The sequence below is a fragment of the Sceloporus undulatus genome, chromosome 4 (genome assembly GCF_019175285.1).
Source record: "Sceloporus undulatus isolate JIND9_A2432 ecotype Alabama chromosome 4, SceUnd_v1.1, whole genome shotgun sequence".
NCBI lineage: Eukaryota > Metazoa > Chordata > Lepidosauria > Squamata > Phrynosomatidae > Sceloporus > Sceloporus undulatus.
In genome coordinates, this window is record NC_056525.1 from 16,745,114 (window position 1) to 16,767,228 (window position 22,115).

At 39.1% G+C, this 22,115-nt stretch overlaps 1 protein-coding gene across 1 annotated transcript in view; it reads left to right on the forward strand.

Annotated features, from left to right (window-relative positions):
- SYCP2 (synaptonemal complex protein 2) overlaps positions 1-22,115 on the forward strand; it is a 46,063-nt gene that overhangs the window by 21,376 nt on the left and 2,572 nt on the right. The window contains exons 12-19 of the mRNA XM_042462447.1: positions 5,569-5,712; positions 5,811-5,907; positions 11,730-11,899; positions 15,429-15,504; positions 15,645-15,702; positions 16,979-17,097; positions 17,211-17,596; positions 19,828-19,952. Of these exons, the coding sequence (XP_042318381.1) occupies positions 5,569-5,712; positions 5,811-5,907; positions 11,730-11,899; positions 15,429-15,504; positions 15,645-15,702; positions 16,979-17,097; positions 17,211-17,596; positions 19,828-19,952 (1,175 nt within the window). The remainder of the gene's footprint in view (positions 1-5,568; positions 5,713-5,810; positions 5,908-11,729; positions 11,900-15,428; positions 15,505-15,644; positions 15,703-16,978; positions 17,098-17,210; positions 17,597-19,827; positions 19,953-22,115) is intronic.

The following is a 22,115-nucleotide window of genomic DNA, read 5'->3' on the forward strand; positions in this document are numbered from 1 at the left end:
AATAATAATAATAATAATAATAATAATAATAATAATAATAATAATAATAAATTTTATTTATATACCGCTTTTCCGCAGATCAAAGCGGTGTACAAACAATTAAAAAACCATAAAAAACATTGCATAAAATAGATAAAATCCCATAATAAAACTGTGCAATCACAGACATTTTAAACACAATTGTTCACATTCAGGGGTAAGCGTAGGGAATCGATGGCAACAGAGTAGGCAGTATGTTATGTCAGGACATCCCAAGCACCTCCTCTAGATTTAGTGACAATTGGTTCAGTGATTTATACATGATGCATTTATCCAGAAACCTAATCTTATTTATATATACTGCCAAAGAGCCCCAGCTTTGTGTACAGTTCAGAGTTCTAAAAGAGATTTATAGCTATTTGAGTCCTCAGAATCCTGTTGTCTCCCTTGCCTCCGCCTCCCTCAATCCTTGTCTCTTACCAAGACCAGCGAACCAGAAGTATCCTGGCTGAATCACCGTAAGGTCTCCTGGGACCTTAGAAGCAGTGCTTTCCTTTAAGCATGCCCAGTAATGTACTGTATTTCCTCACTGCCATAACTGAGGTCTTCTGTAGAATATATGGTATCAGAGAGGTGAAGAGAATGCCTTTGCACGTGTGCAGAGAGAACACTTTTGGTCCTATGGAATAAGCAGTGCTTCATGTTTCCACCATGACACTACAGTTCTGTGGCGGTGGGATTGTGTGCTGCTGTAAGGCAAGAGACTATGCAGATGGTAGCAGTGTTGCTCCATTTCAAACAGGACCCTGACTAAATATGCCAAACATCTACAGGCATCAGCAGTAATGGGGAGTGATATTGGTGGATGATCTCTCAGAGACAATTGCATTGGCACCATACCTAACATTTGTTAGTAATGCGCAGAAGGAGGTACAGTGAACCCCCTTTGAATATCTTACTATGAAACCCTAGGATAAGACAATCCAAAATGAAAAGTGATAGTGTGATAAGAGAACACACCCAGGTTGGAAGGGACAGCTACAGGTAGCACTGTGGCTAATGACTCAACTAGACTCAAGCTGAAAAGGTTTCATCTGTTTATGTGCTCAGAAGTGAAATGAAGGTCCAAAGCAAAACACTTATAGGAACATGGAATGTGAGAAACGTGAATTAAGGAAGCTAGACATAGTAAAACAAGAAATGGAATGTATAAATATGGTTGTACTTGGGGTGAGTGAACTAAAGTGGACATGAATGGGGCATTTTGAGTCAGATAATTACAACAGTGTTTTATTTAGGAAATGAAAATCTAAGAAGAAATGGTGTGCCATTACTAGTGAGGAGAGATGTAGCAAAAACAGTAAAAGAATATAATACAAAGTCTGAACAAATAATATCAATAAAACCTCAATGACAACCTATAACCATAATCCAAATTTATGTGCCAACTACAAAGACAGAAGAAGCAAAACCTTAAAGATTCTATTCTGGAGCCTAAGAAAAATTAGACCACACACTAAAACAAAACTTGTTGATCATAGATGACTGTAATACAAATGTAGAAAGCAGAGCAGAAGCACAAATATGGTAGTAGGAAAATTTGGCTCAGGATGAAGAAATGAATCAGGAGACCAAAGAACTGGAAGAGACCTCAAAGGCCATCAAGACCAAGCCCCTGCCCTGTAGGAACACACAATCAAAGCATCCCCGATAAATGGCCATCCAGAATCTGTTTAAAAACCTCCAAAGAAGGAGACCTCACCACTCTCCAAGGGAGTGTTGGTCCACTGTCAAGCTGCTCTTACTGTCAGGAAGTTGTGCCTAATGTTGAGGTGGAATCTCTTTTCCTGTAGTTTGAATCCTTTGCTCTGGGTCCTATTCTTTGGAGCTGCAGAAAACAAACTTGGTCCATCTTCAGTATGACATCCTTTCAGATATTTAAACAGGGCTATCATATCACTTCTTAACCTTCTTTTATCCAGGGTAAACATACCCTGCTCCTTAAGTCACTCCTCATAGTGCATAGTTTCCGGACCATTCACCATTTTGGTCACCCTCCTCTGGACATGTTCCAGTTTGTTAATATCCTTTTTGAATTGTGGTGCCCACAGCTGGACACAGTATTCTAGATGAGGTCTGACCAAAGCAGAATAGAGTGGCACTATTATTTCCCTCAGTCCAGACACTATACTTCTATTGATACAGCCTAGAATCACATTAGCTTTTTTCGCTGCTGCATCACATTATTGACTCATGTATAAGTTGTGGTCTACTAGGACTCCTAGATTCCTTTCACACATACTGTCGTCAAGCCAAGTGTCCTCCATCCTATATCTGTGCATTTCATTTTTTTTTCTGCCTCAGTGTAGTGCTGTACATTTCTTCCTGTTGAAATTCATTTTGTTAGTTTAGGCCCAGCTTTCTAACTTGTTAAGGTCATTTTAAATGTTGGTCCTGTCCTCTGGGGTATTAGCTTCTCCTCCTAATTTGGTGTCAATTATAGATTTGATAAATATACCCTTTATTCTGTCATCCAAGTCATAAAGATATGGAATAGCATTGGGCCTAGGACAGAACCCTATGGTACCCCATTGGTTACTGCTCTCCAGGATGAAGAGGAGCCATTGGTGAACACATTCTTCAGGCAATCAAAGAGGTGAATGTATAAATGGACATCACCTGGTGGCCAATAAATAAATCAGACTACATAATTGGAAGCAGAAGATAGAAAGTTCAATTGTCTCTGCAAAAACAAGACCAGGAGCACATTGTGGCATAGACCATCAACTGCTGATATCAAAAATTAGAGAAAAGCTAAAAAAGAATATTAAATAAATCATCATGCCGAAATACAACCTAAAGAATATACCCATAGAATTTAAAGAAAATATAAAAGTAGATTACACTCTTAAGTCTAATTGACTGGTAGCCAGAAGCACTCTGGACTGAAGCCAAGGTCATTGTCAGAGAGGAATTAAAAAAAAAACAGTCTACAGGCAAAAAGAAGGAGAACCCTCAATGGATGATAGATGAAACCTGGTCAACTTATCCACAAATTAAAGTAGGTACTCAACTCTTATCAAAAAAAGAACCCTTCTCTTCTCTGAGTAGAGGGCTTAGTCCATCCTGGGAGAAGCTAAAAGAAGCACTCTCTCTGCCATGCCACCACTTCTGGCCTTATTGAATGCCTGCATGGGAAAATAGTTATGAAGCAGCTTTTTGGCACTCCCCCTGAAAGAAGCGCCAAGAGAGTAGAGGGTGTTAGTGCTTCTTTTAGGTTCTGGGGCTGAACTAAGGTCTCTTCTTTCACCACTCTGCTGAGAAAAGCAGATAGTTCCATTTTTTGATCAGAGTTAATACTGTACCGTAACTCTTGCCTTTATCTCCTTTTAGACATGTGTATGTTTCTTTAGCTCTGCTTGTGCCTGATCACCTCCCCACACATCGCTCAGCCACCATTTACTCTAGCTCACTCCTCATCCATCAGACCTTTAAGGGTGAGCACCAAAGTTATACCTGCTGAAATTTTGGAAGTTCTTTGGCATTGTTTTCCTTTGTTTTGTCCTTTATATCCTTTGTTACATGCCTCTAAGGTTTACCCTTGACTTATCCATGGATCATATCAAAATCTACCATTTTGGCCCCCATAACTTCCCTTGACATTTACATAAGCTCAGCTTATATATGAGTATATATGGACGATGAAGACACTGAAATAGTTAAAGATTGTCCATATTTTTGCTCAGTCGTTAATTAGAAAAGAAACCGCAGTCAATTTTTTTGTAAAAAAAACCCTAAGACTTAGAAGGGCAGCTATGAAGGAACTAGACATGAGCCTGAAGTGTCAAGATATATAACTGAATATTAAAGTTAGGATTGTCCATGCCATTGTACTTCCAATTTCTATGTATGGTTATGAAAGCTGGACAGTGAAGAAAGCTTATATGAAGAGAATCAACTCATTTGAAATGTGGTGCTGGAGAGTATCCATGATCCCTCAGGCACAGCTCCATGATGGCTAGGCACAGAAGCAGCTGTGAGGCCCTCCCTCTGTCCCAACTGCCGCTGCCCTGGCAGCAGAGGGAGAGAAGCAGAGGCAAGCACAACTCTATCATGCCTAGACCCAGAAGCAGATGAATGCCCGTCCTTCTATCTCAACTGCTGCAGCCCTGGCCACAGAGGAAGAGAAAAAAAGAGGCAGGCACAGGTCTACTGAGCCCAGAAGCAGATGAAAGGCCTTCCCTCTATCCCAACTGCCTATTCTGGCCTCAAGGAGAGACAATGAAGCAGCTCCATCACACCTAGATCCAGAAATAGATGTAAGGCCACAGAAACCCATTGAATGGCCTTGGGAAATCTCTCTCAGGCTCAGAGGATGGCAATGGGCACCCAATTTCTGAATAAATTTTGCCCAGAAAACCCCATGGCTTTAGAATTGCCAGAAATCAGAAATAACAATGACATGATCATGGACATGTACATGCACAGACACATATACACACATGCCTCCTATTCAGGGAAAGCAGTACTCCTGTGAAAACCATATCTGTATGGGAAAATCTGTTTTTACTTGCAACTATGAAAATCTATAAAAGATCAGAAAAGAGTCATACAGTCGGCCCTTCTTATACATGGATTTTTTATACATGGATTCAAGCACCCACAGTTTTAAAATGTTCAAAAAAAGTATAAATTTCAAATATCAAACCTTGATTTCCCATTTTTTATAAGGGACACCATTTTGCTGTGTCGTTATATTTAATGAGATTTGAGCATCCACGGATTTTGTTATCCACGGGGGATCTTGGAACCAAACCCCAGTGTATACAGTAACAAGGGTTCACTGTATATTGTTAAATATTGTTTTGTGGGGAAGAAGAACACTGAAGCTAGATGAGGAAATCTCCCTCATTCCATAATCATAGAACATTACAGATTTTCTTTGCCATATCTCTGTTTCTGTATGCTAGACAGAAATTTCTAGCATGCAGTGAACTTTTGGGTCTCAGGAAATAGCTTCCAGTCCTTGAGGTTCCAATTGCTTCATTGTTCCAATCATAGGTTCTTGGGGAAGGAGACCCAAAATGCACAGAAAAATGTAATCTAGTGTAAGGAAGTCTAAAGGGATACATTTTTCAGAAAAAAAAAAAATCCCTATCTTCATATGTACTCTGATGGTTTGAGCTGGCAGTGTGTGAAATGAATCTTGAGGTTATGGTAGAGAGCTTGATGACAATGTCAACCCAGTATGTTTCGCTTTCCTAAAAAAGTATATTCAGTGTTGGGTAAGCTGTTTTGAAGTCTTATACTGAAATAGAAATCTGCAGCAGTTCTTTTTTTTAATGTATTGATTCAGAACAGCAGCATCCTTGGTACATTGTAAACCGATGCTTATATTCCTGTTTAAAAAGTTAAAAATTAAATAGAGTTTAAAAAAATGGTCACTGTTGAGCTGATTGTACTTGTTGGTTTTATTGTTGCTGCATGGAGTTTGTAAACCCCCCTCCCACCCCCCAGAAATGTTGTGTATGATGTCTTAAATACTTAACTGGGATTTTATTTCTTTTTTTTTAAATCAATACTGAATAGGTTTTTGTACCAGAGAGTCAGATGTCACCTTTGAAAGAAAAGGTTGTTGGGAAAGGTAATGACTCTGTACATCAGTATTCTGGGATACAGGCAGATCTTATTCAAAAAGCTAATAAGGAAGATTTCCAACCAGTTCAATCCAAGGTAAATTTATTAAAATGTATAAAGAAAGCTGGCAGTAGCACACTGCATTGTTAGAGGAAGGAATGTCATCTTAAATTACATTTCTGTTTTAATTCAAGATTACTCCAAGTAAAAGGAAAATGTCTGAGGCATCAATGATTGTACCATCCACATCCAGATTGTATATGCAGAGCCCTTTACCATTGGTTAATACTTGTAAGTTAAATGGGATTACCTTTTTTACATTAGAATATGGTAATTTGTTGTAGCAAATGCTTTTGGTTATTACAGATGGGCCAGAACTATCACATGTTTGTGGAGGTGGGTACTGCCTGAAAGTGGGGGCAGATCAGGACAGCATTCCGTATCAGTCAGAACCAAGCACTTAATATAAAACAAATGCAGTTCAAAGGAATCTGACTGATTGATTTATGCAAAGCAAAAAAAAAAAAAAGGCCCATTGTGGCTGTGGATGCAATATAATTTTGGTCAAATCTCTTAATTTCCAAGAGAAAAAAAAATATAAAGTGTAGGTGAGTGGTAGACGTAATTCCGAGGAAAGGAAAATTGAGATAGAATGTAGATAAAATGGAAGTGATACATAAGGAAAAGTTAAGTACATGATGGTTAAAGACGGAATTAGCAGTGCTCATTTTGAGGAAAGAATGGCATGGTGGCTAACAAGCAGGAGAAAAAAATTGTATTGATATAGTTGCTGGCTATGTTCTGTATCTCAGTAAAAAAAAGATGGAGATGTGTGGTGGAAGCAACAGAGTTTGGATGTAGAAAATAGTTAAGTCTTTAAAATACGTGAGATACATAAAGCAACACTTGCATCCTATATATTGGATGGTCAAAAGAAACTCCTATTTCTCTTTCCTCTTTAAGTTCACATTCCCAAAATGTTACGTTTAAACTGTCTTTCCTATTTATATGCTATAAATATTTTCTCTATTAACAGTAATCTCCATAATTTCTCCGTAATCTGTTTTCTTTTGATCATCCAATATGTAGTATGAAGGTGCTAATGTATACTTGTAGGGGATTTAAAAGAAGGACTTAGGCCCAAAACAAATGGGCCAAAAAACATGGTTTTCAGCCACATTTGGGGTGTAGCGTTTAGATGGTGCATGCCCCAAATGTAGAGGGGAACCATGCCAGATCCACATCTTCCCCAAAGAACCAGGCCAAAAAGGAGCCAGTAAAATACTGCTTCTTTTGTTAGCCCAGCTGAAAACTGCAGCAGCAGTCCAGATCGGGGCCTGGCATGTAAGGTTGCCACAGACCTCATGTGAATCATGCCGGCACGGCCAAGTGTTTTAAGAAGTAGCAACAGAGAATTGTGTACTAAAGGATTTAGGGGGGAAATGAGTCCTGATTCTCATGGAAGAGGAAAAGAAAGGAGGGGGGGGAGTTGGAGGAAAAGTTTCTCATGAGTAATGGCAGCCTTGGAGAATCATATCTTTGAAATGAAAAACAACAAGAATGTATTGCCTCTATAGGATATTCAGAAAATGTATTGATTGTATACCAATTTATTAAGGTGGATCAGAGCTGTAAGAAGGAATTAGGAATATAAATATAGCCAAAGATTTTGATTCTATATCACACAACCATATAGTATGGGTCTTAAAATAGCAGGAAATGAATAAACGTATTCCACAATTCATCTATTTATGGATACACTTGCTACTGTAAGAATAATGATTGGAACAGGGAGGCAAGATACTCCAAAAATGAACATCCATATTGTGGTAAAGCATGAAGATAAATGATCTAATTTATTATTTAGCATAGTTCTGGATCCTACATTAACAAAAGTTAAGAAATAAGTTTTCTGATATTTGCTGATGATTTAGTATTATAGACTCATACAGTTGGAAGGGATCCCAAGGATCATCTAGTTAACACACTTCCAGTGCAGGTATCTGCAGCTAGGTATTCCCGAGAGGTGGCTCATCAACCTGTGTTTAAAAACTTCCAGCTAAGGAGCATCCACTACCTTCTGTTGTAGTCTGTTACACTGTTGAACAGCTCTTGATCTTGAGATATTCTTTCTGTTGTTTAGTCAGAATTTTCTGTCTTGTTATTTGAACTATGCCCTATGAGGAGAGACTTAGGGAACTGGGTGGGTTTAACTTGGAGAAGAGAAGGTTAAGAGGTGATATGATAGCCCTGTTTAAATATTTGAAGGGATGCCATATTGAGGATGGGGTAAACTTGTTTTCTGCTGCTCCAGAGAATAGGACCCGGAGTAATGGATTTAAACTACAGGAAAAAAGACTCCAACTCAACATTAGGAAAAACCTCCTGACAGTGAGAGCTGTTCAAGAGTGGCCATCTGTCAGGTGTGCTTTAATTCTGTGTTCCTGCATGGCAGGGGGTTGGATGGGATGGCCCTTGTGGTCTCTTCCAAATCTATGATTCTATGACTATCCCTTTGGGTTCTACACTGTGGAGCAGCAGAAGAACTCACTCAATCTTCCACCTGACAGGCCTTCAGATATTTGACGATGTTATCATATCATCTGTTCTCCAGGCTAAACACACATCACTTCAGCATGTGTTTCTCATAGGGCTTGTTTCCAGACTCTTTACAAACATGATTACCCTCCTCTAGACATGTTGATACTTGTTGATATCCTTTTAAAACAGAGTGCCCAGTACTGGAAGCACTTTCTAGCTGATGTCTAACCAAAGTAGAACAGAGTGATACTATTCTTTTACTTGATCTTTGGACATGGCAGTTCTGTTGGTGCAGTTTAGTACTAAATTGGCCTTTTTTATCCTCTTCGCATCACGTGTTGACTGTTCAACCTATGGTCTCCTAAAACCTCTAGATTGTTTTTTAGTTTATACTGCTGTCAAGCCAACTGTCACTACTTATATATTTGTGCATCTGATTTTTCCTAACTAAATACAGTACTTTGTATTTATTCCTAATGAAAGTATTTTTAGTATTAGGCAAGTACTCCATCCTAAACTCATCCTAAATTCTAATTCTGTCTTCTGAGATATTAGCTGCCCCTCCTAGTTTTATCTCATCTGCAGATTTGATGAGATACTGGGCTGAGGAGAGAACCCTGCAGCAACCCACTTGTCACTTCTGTCCAGGGAGAGTAGCCATTACAAATCTATCAAACATACAGTAGCATAAGGTATCCTGTTTTACCAGCATGTCTGTAAAAATATTGGGGTGGGGACTTGTTGTAGCTTCACTGAAATCAAAGTACATTACAGCCATGGCAGTCATTAGATCTGCTTGGTTGTGAACTCTATCAAAAATGCAGTTCATCTATCCTGGAAGTAAGTTTATTTGTTAGCATGTTGTAATTATGATTGGATGAACTGAAACTTTAAAATTGTGTAACATTTTTGGCTGTTGTCTGGTCTTAAGATGCAGACTAAGAAATGCAATAGATTTGTAATTCAGATAGCAAAGGAATTATACACAGAGAACAATCTTTCAGCATAGCAAATTAATTTTGATATAATCTCATCAATGGACATGGAGAAATACCTGGGTTGGTGAAAACTGACTTTTTGATGGGGATAAGCAAACATAATGGAGAAGGGTGTGTAGAGAGATCTTGTAGCACTTTTGAAACTAACTGAAAGAAAGAAGTTGGCAGCATGAGCTTTTGTAGACTTCAATCTGCTTCCTCAAAGCATCTGAGGATGTAGACTGTAGTCTACAAAAACTCATGCTTCGAACTTCTTTCAGTTAGTGTCAAAGGTGCTACAAGATCTCTCTACATACTGATTCTACAAACATGGCCATATCTTTGAATTCTACCATAATGGAGGACATTAGTTAAAGAGATAGGTAAAAGAGCCTTGAAATGGACTAAGTGGATAGAAATGTTGGAGACATGAATTGTTCTCTGTCTAATATGGAAGTGGACTTTTTCACCACAAGGAAGAATAATAAACTACCAAGGAGCTGTGAGTGAGGATGCCTTAACAGCCACTTGGCCTCCAAGCCTTTTCTGTGTCTTTCCCCAATTTCACTCATCTCCAGAGTAGTAAGGAAAATTTGCCTGGAGAAAGGCTCCATTGTTCTGGTTGATCCTCTGACAGACCATGGGCTTCACAGGTAGTTGTCTAGGAAAGGCTTATAATGTTTGGTCAAATAATACCATGTTATGTCCCAAAGTCCAGGACTATACTGAGATTCCTACTGGCTTTAACTCGCTGTTCACCTTCTAAAAGGGACTCTTACTTAGAGGTCAGTTATTTTACAAAGGTGGCAAATACTTTTGTCTCAGTTTTCCATGATTCTACCCAGTGCATTTACTAAACAATATGAACATCTTTTTAATACTAGGTCTCTTGATCACTGATCTATGGGGATGAAAGGATTGTCCTGTTAATGAACTTAGGCCTTGTGCACACTAACCCCCAGGGCACCGTAAAGCCATGACACTGTGGCTTTTGCACCCTTTCTAGGGAGCAAAAAGGAGCTGCTGTTTGCGGTTACTTTTCGCACCCTGGAAAGGCCAGATCGGGGCCGTGGTGTGCGATTACCATGGGCCCTAATCTGGCTGTCAAAGGCTGGAGGCCACCCCTCTGGGGCTGTGTGTACAACCCCTTAGTCAAAGCATCTGTTGCATCACAATGACTCTCAGCATTCATATTGCACACACTGTTTTGGAAAACTGAGCCAGTATATTGATATTTCTGTTCTCTTTCATTGTGGTCGAAGAGCATATTTCTTTGAAGGTACAGTTTAGTCATAACGCTTAGTTCCATTTGACTTTAGCAATAATTTATGAAGCCTGTTTGAAATTAAAAGGTGGAGAAGTCAGCAACGTGGAGTGACAGAAACATGGAACCCTATACAAGTGATAGGTATATGTAGAAAATAGGATTTTATTTTTCATTTAAATTGCACATTACTTTCTCCTACAAACATGATTATTGCAAAGTTAAATGTGATATGTTGTTAAATATTTGTGTGATGTGTTGCTTAATGCTGATCAAGTTGCCCCTTACTGGAAATTAATTCATCTTCATTGTACAGTTCTCCCTCCATATTTGTGGGGGTTATGGGAATAAGAAATTGGGATCGAGGAGGAGAAGACAAGAGGTGCGATGGCCCCTCCGAGACCCTTTGCCTCCCCAATCCTTTCTCTGGGAAACCCAATTAGAGGATCGAGGAGAAGGCAAGAGGTGCCTTGGCCCTCCAGAGCTTTCTCCTCCCTGATCCTTTCTCTGGGCAGCCCAAGGAGAGGATGGGAGGAGAAGGATCTTGGGCGGGGACAAGGCACCTCCTGCCTTCACCTCCCTGATCTCTCCCTGGGCTACCCAAGGAGAGATTGGGAAAGGAAAAGGAGGAGGAACACCCACATTAGCGGCTTTGACCTTGTGAATAATTGAAACTGTGAGTCTCAAGGCCGTGAATATGGAGGGCAGACAGTAAACACTTTTGAGGAACTAAATGGGAGCTTACAGTTGGGTCATAAGAATACAGAATATACCTTCCTACAGTCACTCCAGTACAGTCGCATAAGATCAAAGTTGTAGCAATGTTAGAGAACCATCTGGATACCTCAGTGTATACTGCTACATTCTGAACATTCTCATCCTCATGAGAGAGGAGAGATCTTTATCCCCAACATGCCAGACAATGGACAGTAACAAATTAAATCTATGTTTTAGTACAAAATGAAAGAAATGCCTGCAGTTTTGGAGTGTGACTGACAATTTTGTTAGTTCTCTCTCATACAGATGATTCCTCTCCATCTTAGCTCTGGCTGAGGTACTTTACCTTAATATGATGGGCTATCAGAAAACTGTTGTTTGGTTTTAAGGGGCATTGCCTCAACTAATACTTTTCTAATAACTCTACTAGTAGATCTACTAATAGATACTATATCACTGGAACAGATTCCAAAAAATCATCCTGACCAACCATTTCACATGAAGCCCATAGTAAGCCCATGTACTGCAATTTCTGTTTTTGTGCAAACAAACAAAAAAGAAGAAAAAGGAATGCAGACTTTATAAAAATAACCCAAATGTGAGTTTATTTACAGCAACTCCACGAAAATGCCGAATTAAAACACCTCTTCAGATGATGAGTTCTGTGGAAAGCAATGATATTTTCTCAGTACCTGAGAGAAGAATAATGAATTTTGGTCCAGAGGATAATGTTCCTATATGTTCTACAACTAAATCTCTTAAAAAGAATAGTTCTGTAGAAAAGGTAACTATAATATGTCTATACAAGTCAAACATTTGGGAATTGGATGCATGAAAAGCTCACAATGGTTTTTACTAAAGGTGGCAAAGAGCTGGCTGAGACTAGGGTGATGCTTGAAAAGGCAATGACCAGGTGTTCTTCACATCACTAAAGGATACAGACTAGTCAGCAGCCCAAATATGTGGGAATGTTTTCTTTTGCATTAGACAGGCAGTTCCTGAATGGAAAAACTATTACTCATTGAATGATTGCAAAGATGGAGTTCAGTTGTATCATTTTGCTAACAGAACTGCTTTGGTCAATTATGGCCCTTTCCAGAAGGGCCTTTTAGTACGTACTGTGTACGTACTAGGGTTGCCCGGGGGCATCTCTTTCAGACGCCCCCAACCCTAGTACGTACACAGTACGTACAAAACGGCGGCGCTGATTCTACATGGGCACCACCATTAGGACGTCACGACCGCGCTGCCTCCAAGCTCCTTCCTTAATTTGTATTGCTTGTGCAGCATTTACACGGCTGCGCCAGTGACACAAATGAGAAAGGGGCTGAGTGGCTCTTTTCTCTTTTCCCCACCACCGTCAGGGTGTCCTTGGGGCTTGAAGCCCCAAGGACACCCCTTTCCAGGCTGCGGGAAGCAGCCTTTTGCCGCTTCCCGCGGTCTGGAAAAGTGGCGGATCAGGGCCTCAGGGCTGCCACTGTGGCAGCTGAGGCCCCGATCCATCGGGGAAAGGGGCAGGTACAGGCTGCGCCAAAGAGGGGGTCTGTAACGCGCCTATAATTATGAAAAGAGGAAAGTTCCTTCCCACCTTCCACAGCCTACTGCATGCCCTGAAACTCTGCTGTAGAGAATTGGTTGTCACGAAGGACTATGGCAGGGTGGAGGGAAGAGGGAATTTTTGCCATGCTGATGAATTCCTGCTAATGCATTGTTTGATTTAAACTGATCTAATGATTCAGTAGTTCATGATGCTACTGAGACAGCAGTTCATTAGAAATATATGTGTAGAAAGGGTTTTTTTGCATAAGAATTCTGCCCACTTATTGCAACAAATTTTAAGTGGCTAGTTTTACTCTGAAACAATATACTATATATATATGTCTCTATGTATGTTACAATTCCAGTGCTTGAAGTGCCCTTTGAATTCTTATAATGGCTTTGAGCAGTCTGAGCAGGATCAAACAGTGGTGCACAAGATGAAAAGCCAATCTGTATAGATATTTACCCTCTTTGAAATCCAGCTAGGTTGGTCAGCATCTCTGAATGCTGCAGGATACCTCACAATGGGGGTGTACCAATCTGAACCAGTTTGGCATGTCTCCATTCCATTATTTAAACCAGGCAGTTACTGACTGGTCTGTCAATGCAACAATTTCTTTGTCAGCAGGAAAGGTGGAGTAAGGGAATTTGCTGTTTGCAGTTTGGCTTAGTTTTCCCCAAGATGGATGAAGTGTCCAGGCCACAGCCTTACCTTATCCATCATGTTTTCTTAATGATTCATGCAGACTTTGACAACAAACAGCTTTTCTGTTTTATGCATCAAAGTCTAATATATTTATTGAGCATAACATGTAAAAGCACATGCAAGTTCACATGTTTGTGAACACCCCCCGGGAAATCCATAGAAGTCAAATTACAATGAATGGCAAAGAGAAAGCATACAAAAAAGAAGAATTCTGAAGAAAGAGCATCTCAGGTCTTGATCTCCAGTCTGTAAGGAGCAATTAGCTCCTGTTCAAACTGACATTACTCCTCAAATCTCAGGAGCCACTTCTTGAGAAGAACCTCAGGCAATGCAGTCCTAGGTTTCTCAGATCTCTGTGGAAAAGGTGGCAATGGTTGTCTCATCACCAATCCAATGAGAGTGTTTTTAAAGGCATGTTGGGGGGGGGGGATCACAGTTTCATCCTCCTTCCAGACAAATATCTTCTACCAGGCTGCTACCAGCCTCCAGGCCTCTTTCAGCCATCCCAATCCCATCCCAATGGCATTCACATGAGTTTCATTTCAACCAGTCCAGTTGATCCTGTTCCAGCTCAACACTGAGATCATGCTCTAGTTCAAAGACCTACTCAAGCTCAAGCTCAAGGTCCCATTCCAGTTGGTACCACCACTGTACTTGCTTAACACTGAGTCCATCATCCCCACAGACATGATAGATCCCATGGCTCCAGATGCTTTAGATCAATCTCATCTGAATCCTGCTACTCCAGGTACAGAGAATTTTGGGACTATGGCTGTCATTAATGCTGGGACTATGCTTACTACTATAAGAATGAGGCCAGGCACTACTACTATATGTATCACAGATATCCTTGGCACAGATGCTAAAAACACACTTTGACTTTTAAGTCTTCCAACCAGGCTGTTCAGAGCACAGGATAAGCTGTACAAGAGAGACCTTTGATAACACAACAAGAGCCTCTACTGTACAGATCACTACCAATACAAGAGGTCTCTAAGCAGGTTGCGAAGGGAGCTCAACTATCGACAAACAATCCTTCAGTCAAGCATAGCCCACTGTCCCAGCAGTTACTGCATCCTTGCACTTTAACTGCAGGCACTTGGGATTTCAGATTGGATTTGGACTCATTCACCATCCCTCTAACAATTTCTTCTCTTATGCTTGGGGACCTGGATCCAACCTCATCTACAAACAATGTGGAAGCCTTCATCAGACAGATTATGAGTATGGCAAAGTCTCTGGATCTTGCTGTGGCCCAGCTCAATCTCAGATTCACCATGTTCACACAAAAACTACCATGCCTGTGGCATTACCTGTGCTGCCCTATCTGGCTCTAGACATTCATAAGTCAGGGGTTATCCCATCTTCCATTCCAACCTTTGTTTCAACAATAATACCCTTGTCACCGCTCAGTCCTGGCAGTAGTTATCATCTCAGTCTCATATCTCACAATGTCAGCAATTTCATATTTCTATCAGCTACCTATTGAAAGCCTCTACTACATCATGTCTTCTACCAGGCATTGCATACTGAATATGGGTGGAACTTGCATCTTCCACCAGGTGTATCAGGTGACTACAGAGAACTGATCACCTGTTTGTGAAACTACACAGAGATTCCAAAGAAGAAAACCAGGTTGTTCATCTGTAACTGACATTTAAGTTATTATGTAAGCAATTAGCATCTGTCTTCCTTTTCCTCTGCAGGTGTATTTTGTTCCTAGATGGACATTTATTTTGTGCATTTGAATAGAACTACAAATATATGGAACCAAAACCAATCTTCTAATTCATAAGACTCAAGGGGAGAGGGCATGACGATCATGTCCCCCCCTCTCTCTGTGTATATATAGATATAGATATTCCTTCCCACCATTCTCCAGCATCTCTGTCCTATAGGATTTAAATGATGAAAATGATTTTGAAAACTTACAGATACTATAATATGTTGTTTTGATTTTTTTTAGAACATTATTTGGATAAATGGGATGTAACTCAATTAATATGCATGCTAACTTATTTGCATGCATGCTAACTCATTATTTTTTGTATTTTATGCTTTTGTGTAGCAAGTTCAAGTTGAAAAAGTAATCAACATGCGCCACAGTGAGGAAGATATGGATACCAAGAAAAAACAACAAATAGGTAAGTAGCTGAATACATTTCACCAATCTTGTTTTAAAACTGTTTTCACATTTGTATAGACTATCTTTCACAATATTAGTATTTCAATTTAATGTAATTTAAAAATGTAAATTGAACTTTAATATCTTTGTTTCATTTAGCTGAATTAATAGATATTGTTCCTGATTCTCCGCCAGTAAACAAAAATTGCAAACAGTTGTAAGTACAGAAAATTAATTATAAGTATAATTTTTAATATTTCTGATATCAAGATGGTCCATAGCCTTTGACCTGAGAAACATGCCAGTTATCCCTTCTTTTATTGATTTTTACACCTTGCTTTCTCGTTTAAAAAATACGCTGATGATTAGTAGTTACCATAAGTGTTTTCAGATTTGTACACAGATTTTGTTTGTAGTCATCCTTTATGCATAATGAGTGATACCTTTGGCAAAGAACAACTCTATTGATGATAAGTGTTAACCAAAGAAAAGGGAGAACCAAATAATACTCTTTCTTCTTCTGGAGGTTGACAGCCATCCTGATGCTTTCTACATGAAAATCATATCCCTTGTTTTGCATGAAAAGCATATGAGAGTGGCCATTTAGTGGTGGCTGCTCCCCATAGAAAAGCCTCTACTGTATCCATGATCCTTGTTCACTAGATTATGGCTATTAGCATGCCTGTATTTCAGATGAAATTAATATAAGGTATTTTACCAGGTAAAACTCATAAGAAATAAAGGATTTACATCTACAGTGTAAATATTCATTAGTTATTAACCCAATTTAATTAGGAGTCCAATGAATATCCATGACTGTCCTGCAGCGAACATGTATTGCCTGGAATGAACAATTCTACTCACCAATTCCTTGAGTCTCAGCTAAGCAAAATATTGTATCTTCAATTGGAAATTTACTCTAGCCTCCAATTCTAGTTCTATCATATGTAGGAAGGCAAGACTGGAGCTTCACAAGTGGAGGTTCACTTTGTCTTTTCTCCTGTTTCTTTTCTTTCCTTGATGCTAACTTATTTAGTGGAAAAATATATTTTAAAAATTATGCAAAGCAAATCTACTGCAAAAAAGCATTGTTTTAGGCACTGGAGAAACAGCAGGGAGTAGAATAAGTGGCAGAATGTGACAAAGGTGAAAACTGAAAGAGAGCCTCCAGGTCAGTAGTAGAATGGGAAGAGCAGGAAATGTCTTTTTTCCAAATTGACAGTTGGTAGGAAAGAAGAGAAAAATCAGATGGTGTACACTGGCTTCTGAACAACACAATGCTACTTTATAATACTTTACTATAATGGTAGCATTGCAGTTAATCCCAGTCTCTGTCGTTAAGTGGAAGGGCGAGTTTTAATAAATATGTTTTAATGCAGTGAAAGTACTGGGGCCATCTTTTAAGTGAATTTATTTTATATTTGGCAGTAAATATATAAGTAAAATATATAAAGGTTAAAATGTTTGTTGATAAAATTGGATTTTTTTTAAAGATTACCTGGCATGGAGGAAAATTCTGTTTCTGAAATTAAAACCCAGAAACGACAGATGTGTTCAGTACCGGAGACAATAATATCACATTGTAACAAGCACAATATAAGTGCACAAGAAAGTACGTACCACTATTATACTTTTAATCTATCTGTAAGAAGTATGTTCTGTGATAAATGAGATTTTCTTTAAAATCCTATTTTAACTTAAAACATGTTTCTTGTTTTATATTAGCTTCTAATCTAAGTGATAGAGTTGCCAAGCAAAAGGCTTTCTCTTCCATATTTGAAATGAGTTCTGCAGAGGTGAAAAGCAAACTGCATTGCAGTGGAGGAATTGTGGAACAACAGCACAATGAAACCAATACAATACCAGTAAAAAATGGCAAGATATACAGCACAGAGCTGCAAAATAGTTTTAACCCTTTGGATCAGAAAATATCAAAAAGTAGCAGAAAGAATCTTGTTTCCAGTAAACCTGAAGTATCTGTTCATACCACCCAAATGAATGACAGTTCTCTCATACCTTTAGGATATCCAAAATCAGCGACTGCAACCAGTGATGATGCTGAATTTGATGTATATTCTAGGGAAAAAACAGCTAATAAGAAAACTAATCCGGTAAACATGAAACTGAATTGTAACTGTTTATAACATTGTAACTAATGATATATATGTTTTTCAGCTTCATATCATTAATTGAACTGGATTAATAAAATGGCAAGAAAATTCATTAGTCACAAATATTATTTAGACTGCAGTCCTGTGGTCCCCAGAAAGACATACTCAGTGTTTCCTAATTAAAATTACACACTCACTTCCTTTTCTCCCCACAATCAAAAAAATGAGGGACCTGCATTTACTTTTTCCTGTGGGCAGAAAAAGCAGTTTGTGGGCAAGACTGATTGGGAAAATGACTCACAAGAAAAGTATTAAGCATCCTTCTCCCCAGTCTTGCTGCTCCAGTTGCAGCTACATTAAATTTAAATACATCCTGGTAAGAGATGCTGCCAATGCCATGTCTAGTTTAAGCAAAGGAAAATGGAAGTGAAAAGGGAGAATATAATAGAGTTATAATGTTTGAACAAGTGAACTACATTTTGTATTGTATTGTGAAGCTAGTAAATCTAATTGGCTGAGCTGCTGAAAGCAGAGATCTTCATAAGCATAGTGGTTGCAATCTAATTTCTATGAATGAAGAAAAAATATCTAGCTAGGATTAAAGCTTCTCATGGTAGCTGAGATACAGGAACAGTTTTATGATATAGTTCGTGCCTAGAAAAAGGTTTAGGGAGGTAGGACAGAAGAAAAGGGAAACTCAGAGGCAAGGAGGCCAACAGACAGAACTGAAGGCCTGGATCCTATTTGTTGTTACAAATAGATTAGAATGATAGTAGAAGTGGTAGTAAAACATCATATATTCCAAGAAAAATCTAGGGTTATTGGAAAGACCCAGTAACCTGAGCAAGAAGGGCTAAGGCTGTGACTTGGAGGAAACAGTTGCTAGGTCTAAAAAGTTTAGACCAAGGTGGGCAAACTGCAGCCCATAGGCTGCATGCAACCCCACAATCACTGTTATGACCATATAGCCTCCCAGGGATCACCTTTGTATTACTCCAAAATGCCCCCCAAATGGCCTCTGGGCAATGTGAAGGGCCTTTTCACCACATTTGGAGGCCCCCTGAAAGCTTAAGGCTAAAAGAGATTTGTAAACCGTGTCAAAAAAAATGTTTTACCCAAAATTGCCCTCTACAGAATATTAGAGGCTCCCTGGACTGATTTAGATCCCAGAAAAGCCTTTTAAAAAACCAAAAAAACCAGGAAGTATACAGGAAGCAATTTCTGCTCATGGGCTTAAAAGGGCCTAGCAAAGCTCACACACACACACACACACACACACACACACACACACACACACATATATATATATATATATGCACCATGGGAGCCCTCTAGAGGGTGTTTGAATGCAAGGAAATTTTTTTATCCCCTCCCCCTCCAAGTATGTGTGGTGGTGTGGTGGGGGATGTAGTCCTCTTGGGAGACCAATGTGGCCCTCTTGTCTTCCACAGTTGCCTATCCCAAGGGCAGGGAACTTGTAGCCTCAAAATAATTTAGGATTCCGCCCCCCACCAGTTCCCATTAGTGTGGCCAGCGGTCAGGGACAATTCTTGGGGCTCCACCCACAGTCTCAACCTTAACAGAGAGGGTTTGCCTCTACAAATGGTATAGGAAAGGAATTTGGCCATTTGTGGCTTCTGCTGATAACATATTGACACTTGGTAACTCAAAGGAAAATGCTGGAGCTAAGGAATGTGGAAGGGTAGTGGTAGCTGAAATATAAATACTGATTGAAATAATGTATCAACCAACCATTGGGCTGCAGACCTCCAGTACTCAATTTGTACAGTACTTCAGGATTTCTTGGGAACTGATTGATTACCAAGTAGAGGATAAAATGTAACCAGAAACAAAGTTTGTAATACTTGAGAAACTACAGTGAGTGATGGAAAAGCTTGTTTGCAAATATATTTTTTAGTTGTTGAGAATTTCCATTTGATGATTTGAAACAAGTGTGGAAGTGCAGCCATGTAAACTATTTTGATCCAGCTGTCTGCACATCTGTCTCCCACTTCTTTGATATATTAAATTTAATGTATGGCTTCAATATACTTACATTTCCTGCATACTGTAAGAGTTCTTTTTATAATTCCAGATTGGTGAAATTTGCTTTCATTTGTTATGGATTTTGGCGAAAATGCTGGATTTCTGATTTAATGTAATAGAAGCAATGTTATTTTAGTAATCAGATTTTGTGAAATATTTAATACATTATTTGCAAAATCTTTCAGAAAGCAAAATCAAAAGCAGGGGTTGAAGCAGCAGAATTGTTAATAAGTAATATCAGTGACAGATACAAAGAAAAGGATTTGGCAAAAAGTACAAGAGAACTAAACCAGTCATTTTCAAAGAAGAGGTATTGTATGTTTATTGTCTTGTTATAGTACCTTCAGTGTATCCTCATATGATTAATTCCTTTCCACTTGTGCCTGCCATAAAGAATTATGAGTGTATGTATGAGGTGGCTATTTTGTGACACAAACAAGTGAATTCAGTGGATTTAATGGTTGGGCCTCATATTTACCTATTCTAAACAGTACTTGTGATATCACTGTAATTAATATAATACATGTGTGAGTGTGTGTGCACACATGCATATGATATAGTAAGCACTCAATGAATTCAATTTATCGTTTAATCAGAAGGATGAGGAACATCTTAGTGAAATAAGCAATGTTAGCAAAGTGCTTCAGTTTTGTTGATGATTTCAACTGTTTCAAATGTTAATAAATCAAACATTTTGGCATAAAAGAGGAATTTGTAAATGCTAAAAGGTTAAAAAAAATGCTGCAGTATGTACCTTATTCATTCCTGTTTTCCAATGTTCTTGGTAATTTCATTTTTGCTGAAAACTGCTGCTGATAGTATAACCTTTGCTATTAAAAGATTATTGCCAGTCTGATGATCACATGTAGTCAATCACATATGGTTACAGATGTGGTCACAAAGCTAATTGAGAGGGTAGTAGGTTTTTTCTGCTTTGATTTTGAATGAGTAAATACTTTTTGCCCTGTTTTGAGCCCCCTCCCCCCTTTTAAAAAAATCTGAAAGGGGATGGCATTTTCACAGAAGAAAGAAAGTACTACTTTTTGGGTTCAATTCTAATTTAAATCATAGAATCAGAGTTGGAAGAGATTTCAAGGACCGTCAAGTCCAGCCCCCTGCCAATGAGTTGATAGCAGTTTTAAATGAAGTCTTGTTTACTTCCAGTGACAGATACCACATCCAGCGATAGCCATGTGAATCCCAGCAGCCCACTCAGAATTCTATCAGCATTTTTATCTTATTTTTGTCTTAATTTTTGTATGTTTTTACTCTCTCAGTGGCCAGTAGCCAAGGAGTTGCATAGGAGTTCCCCAGCACCATTTTCTGGTTTTCCCCCTTCAAGTAGGAATGTAGCCACTTTAAAACAGTGCCCCCATGTCCCATTCTAGTAAAACAACCCAGAAAAGGTTATCATGGTTAATGGTTTTGAAAACTCCTAAGATGTCCAGCAGATCTGACACACTTCCTCTATCCAGTTACAAAGAAGGTCATCCAACAAAACAACCAAAGCCATCACTGAGCCTGAAGCTAGACTGAAATGGATCTAGATAATCTGTTTCATTCATGAACAGTGGAGCTTGTCCAAAAATGGAATATTAGAGATTGGCCGATAATCATCCAATAGAGTTGGATTCAGGGAGACCATTTTCAATAGGGGTCTTACAAGTGTCTCCTTTAAGCAGGTCAGAATGCTGTCATGCTAGAGAGAGACATTAATCATATCTGTTACCCATGCAGCCATTCCCCTCTAGTCTTTTTAATAAGCTAGGAAAGTCAAGGATACACCATACATGTGGTGTTTTTCATCTTTCCAAGGATCCTCCCCAAATCCTCCTGCTGTACAGACTGAAAAGTATCTATTAGTCTTGGACATGTTGGAGTCCAGGTTATATTCACTGGGCCTGTATTAATAGACTGGGTCCAAGTAATTTTATCTATAAAGTGCTTAGCAAATTATTCATAATGGCCTGTTGACTGTTCTTGTGGGTCAAGATGTAAAAGGCCCCAATCTCTCCTGGTATTGATGTCAGACTAACTGGACGATAATTGTTGGGATCCTCTTTTTCCCCCTTTTTGAAGATAGGAACAACATTTGCCCTCCTCCACTCTGCTTGGCACTTCTCTTGTTCTCCAGGAGTTTTCAAAGGTTATTGCCAATGGCTCCAATATTACATTTGTCAGTTCTTTTAATACCCTTGGATGTAGTTCATCTGGTCCTGGAGACTTAAATTCATTTAGATTAATTCTTGTACTATCTCTTTACTTATTTTGTGCTGAAAGTCCCCTATTCTGTCCTCTGCTCCATTTTCCTTAGGTTGAGCACCCTTTTCCTTTTCTGAGAAGACTGAGGCAAAGAAGGTGTTGAGTAATTCTGCCTTTTCTCTGTACCCTGTTAGCATTTTGCCATCTTCTGCACATAGTGGCCTTACCATTTCCTTTTTCTTCCTTTTGCTGCAGACAAATACAAAAAAGC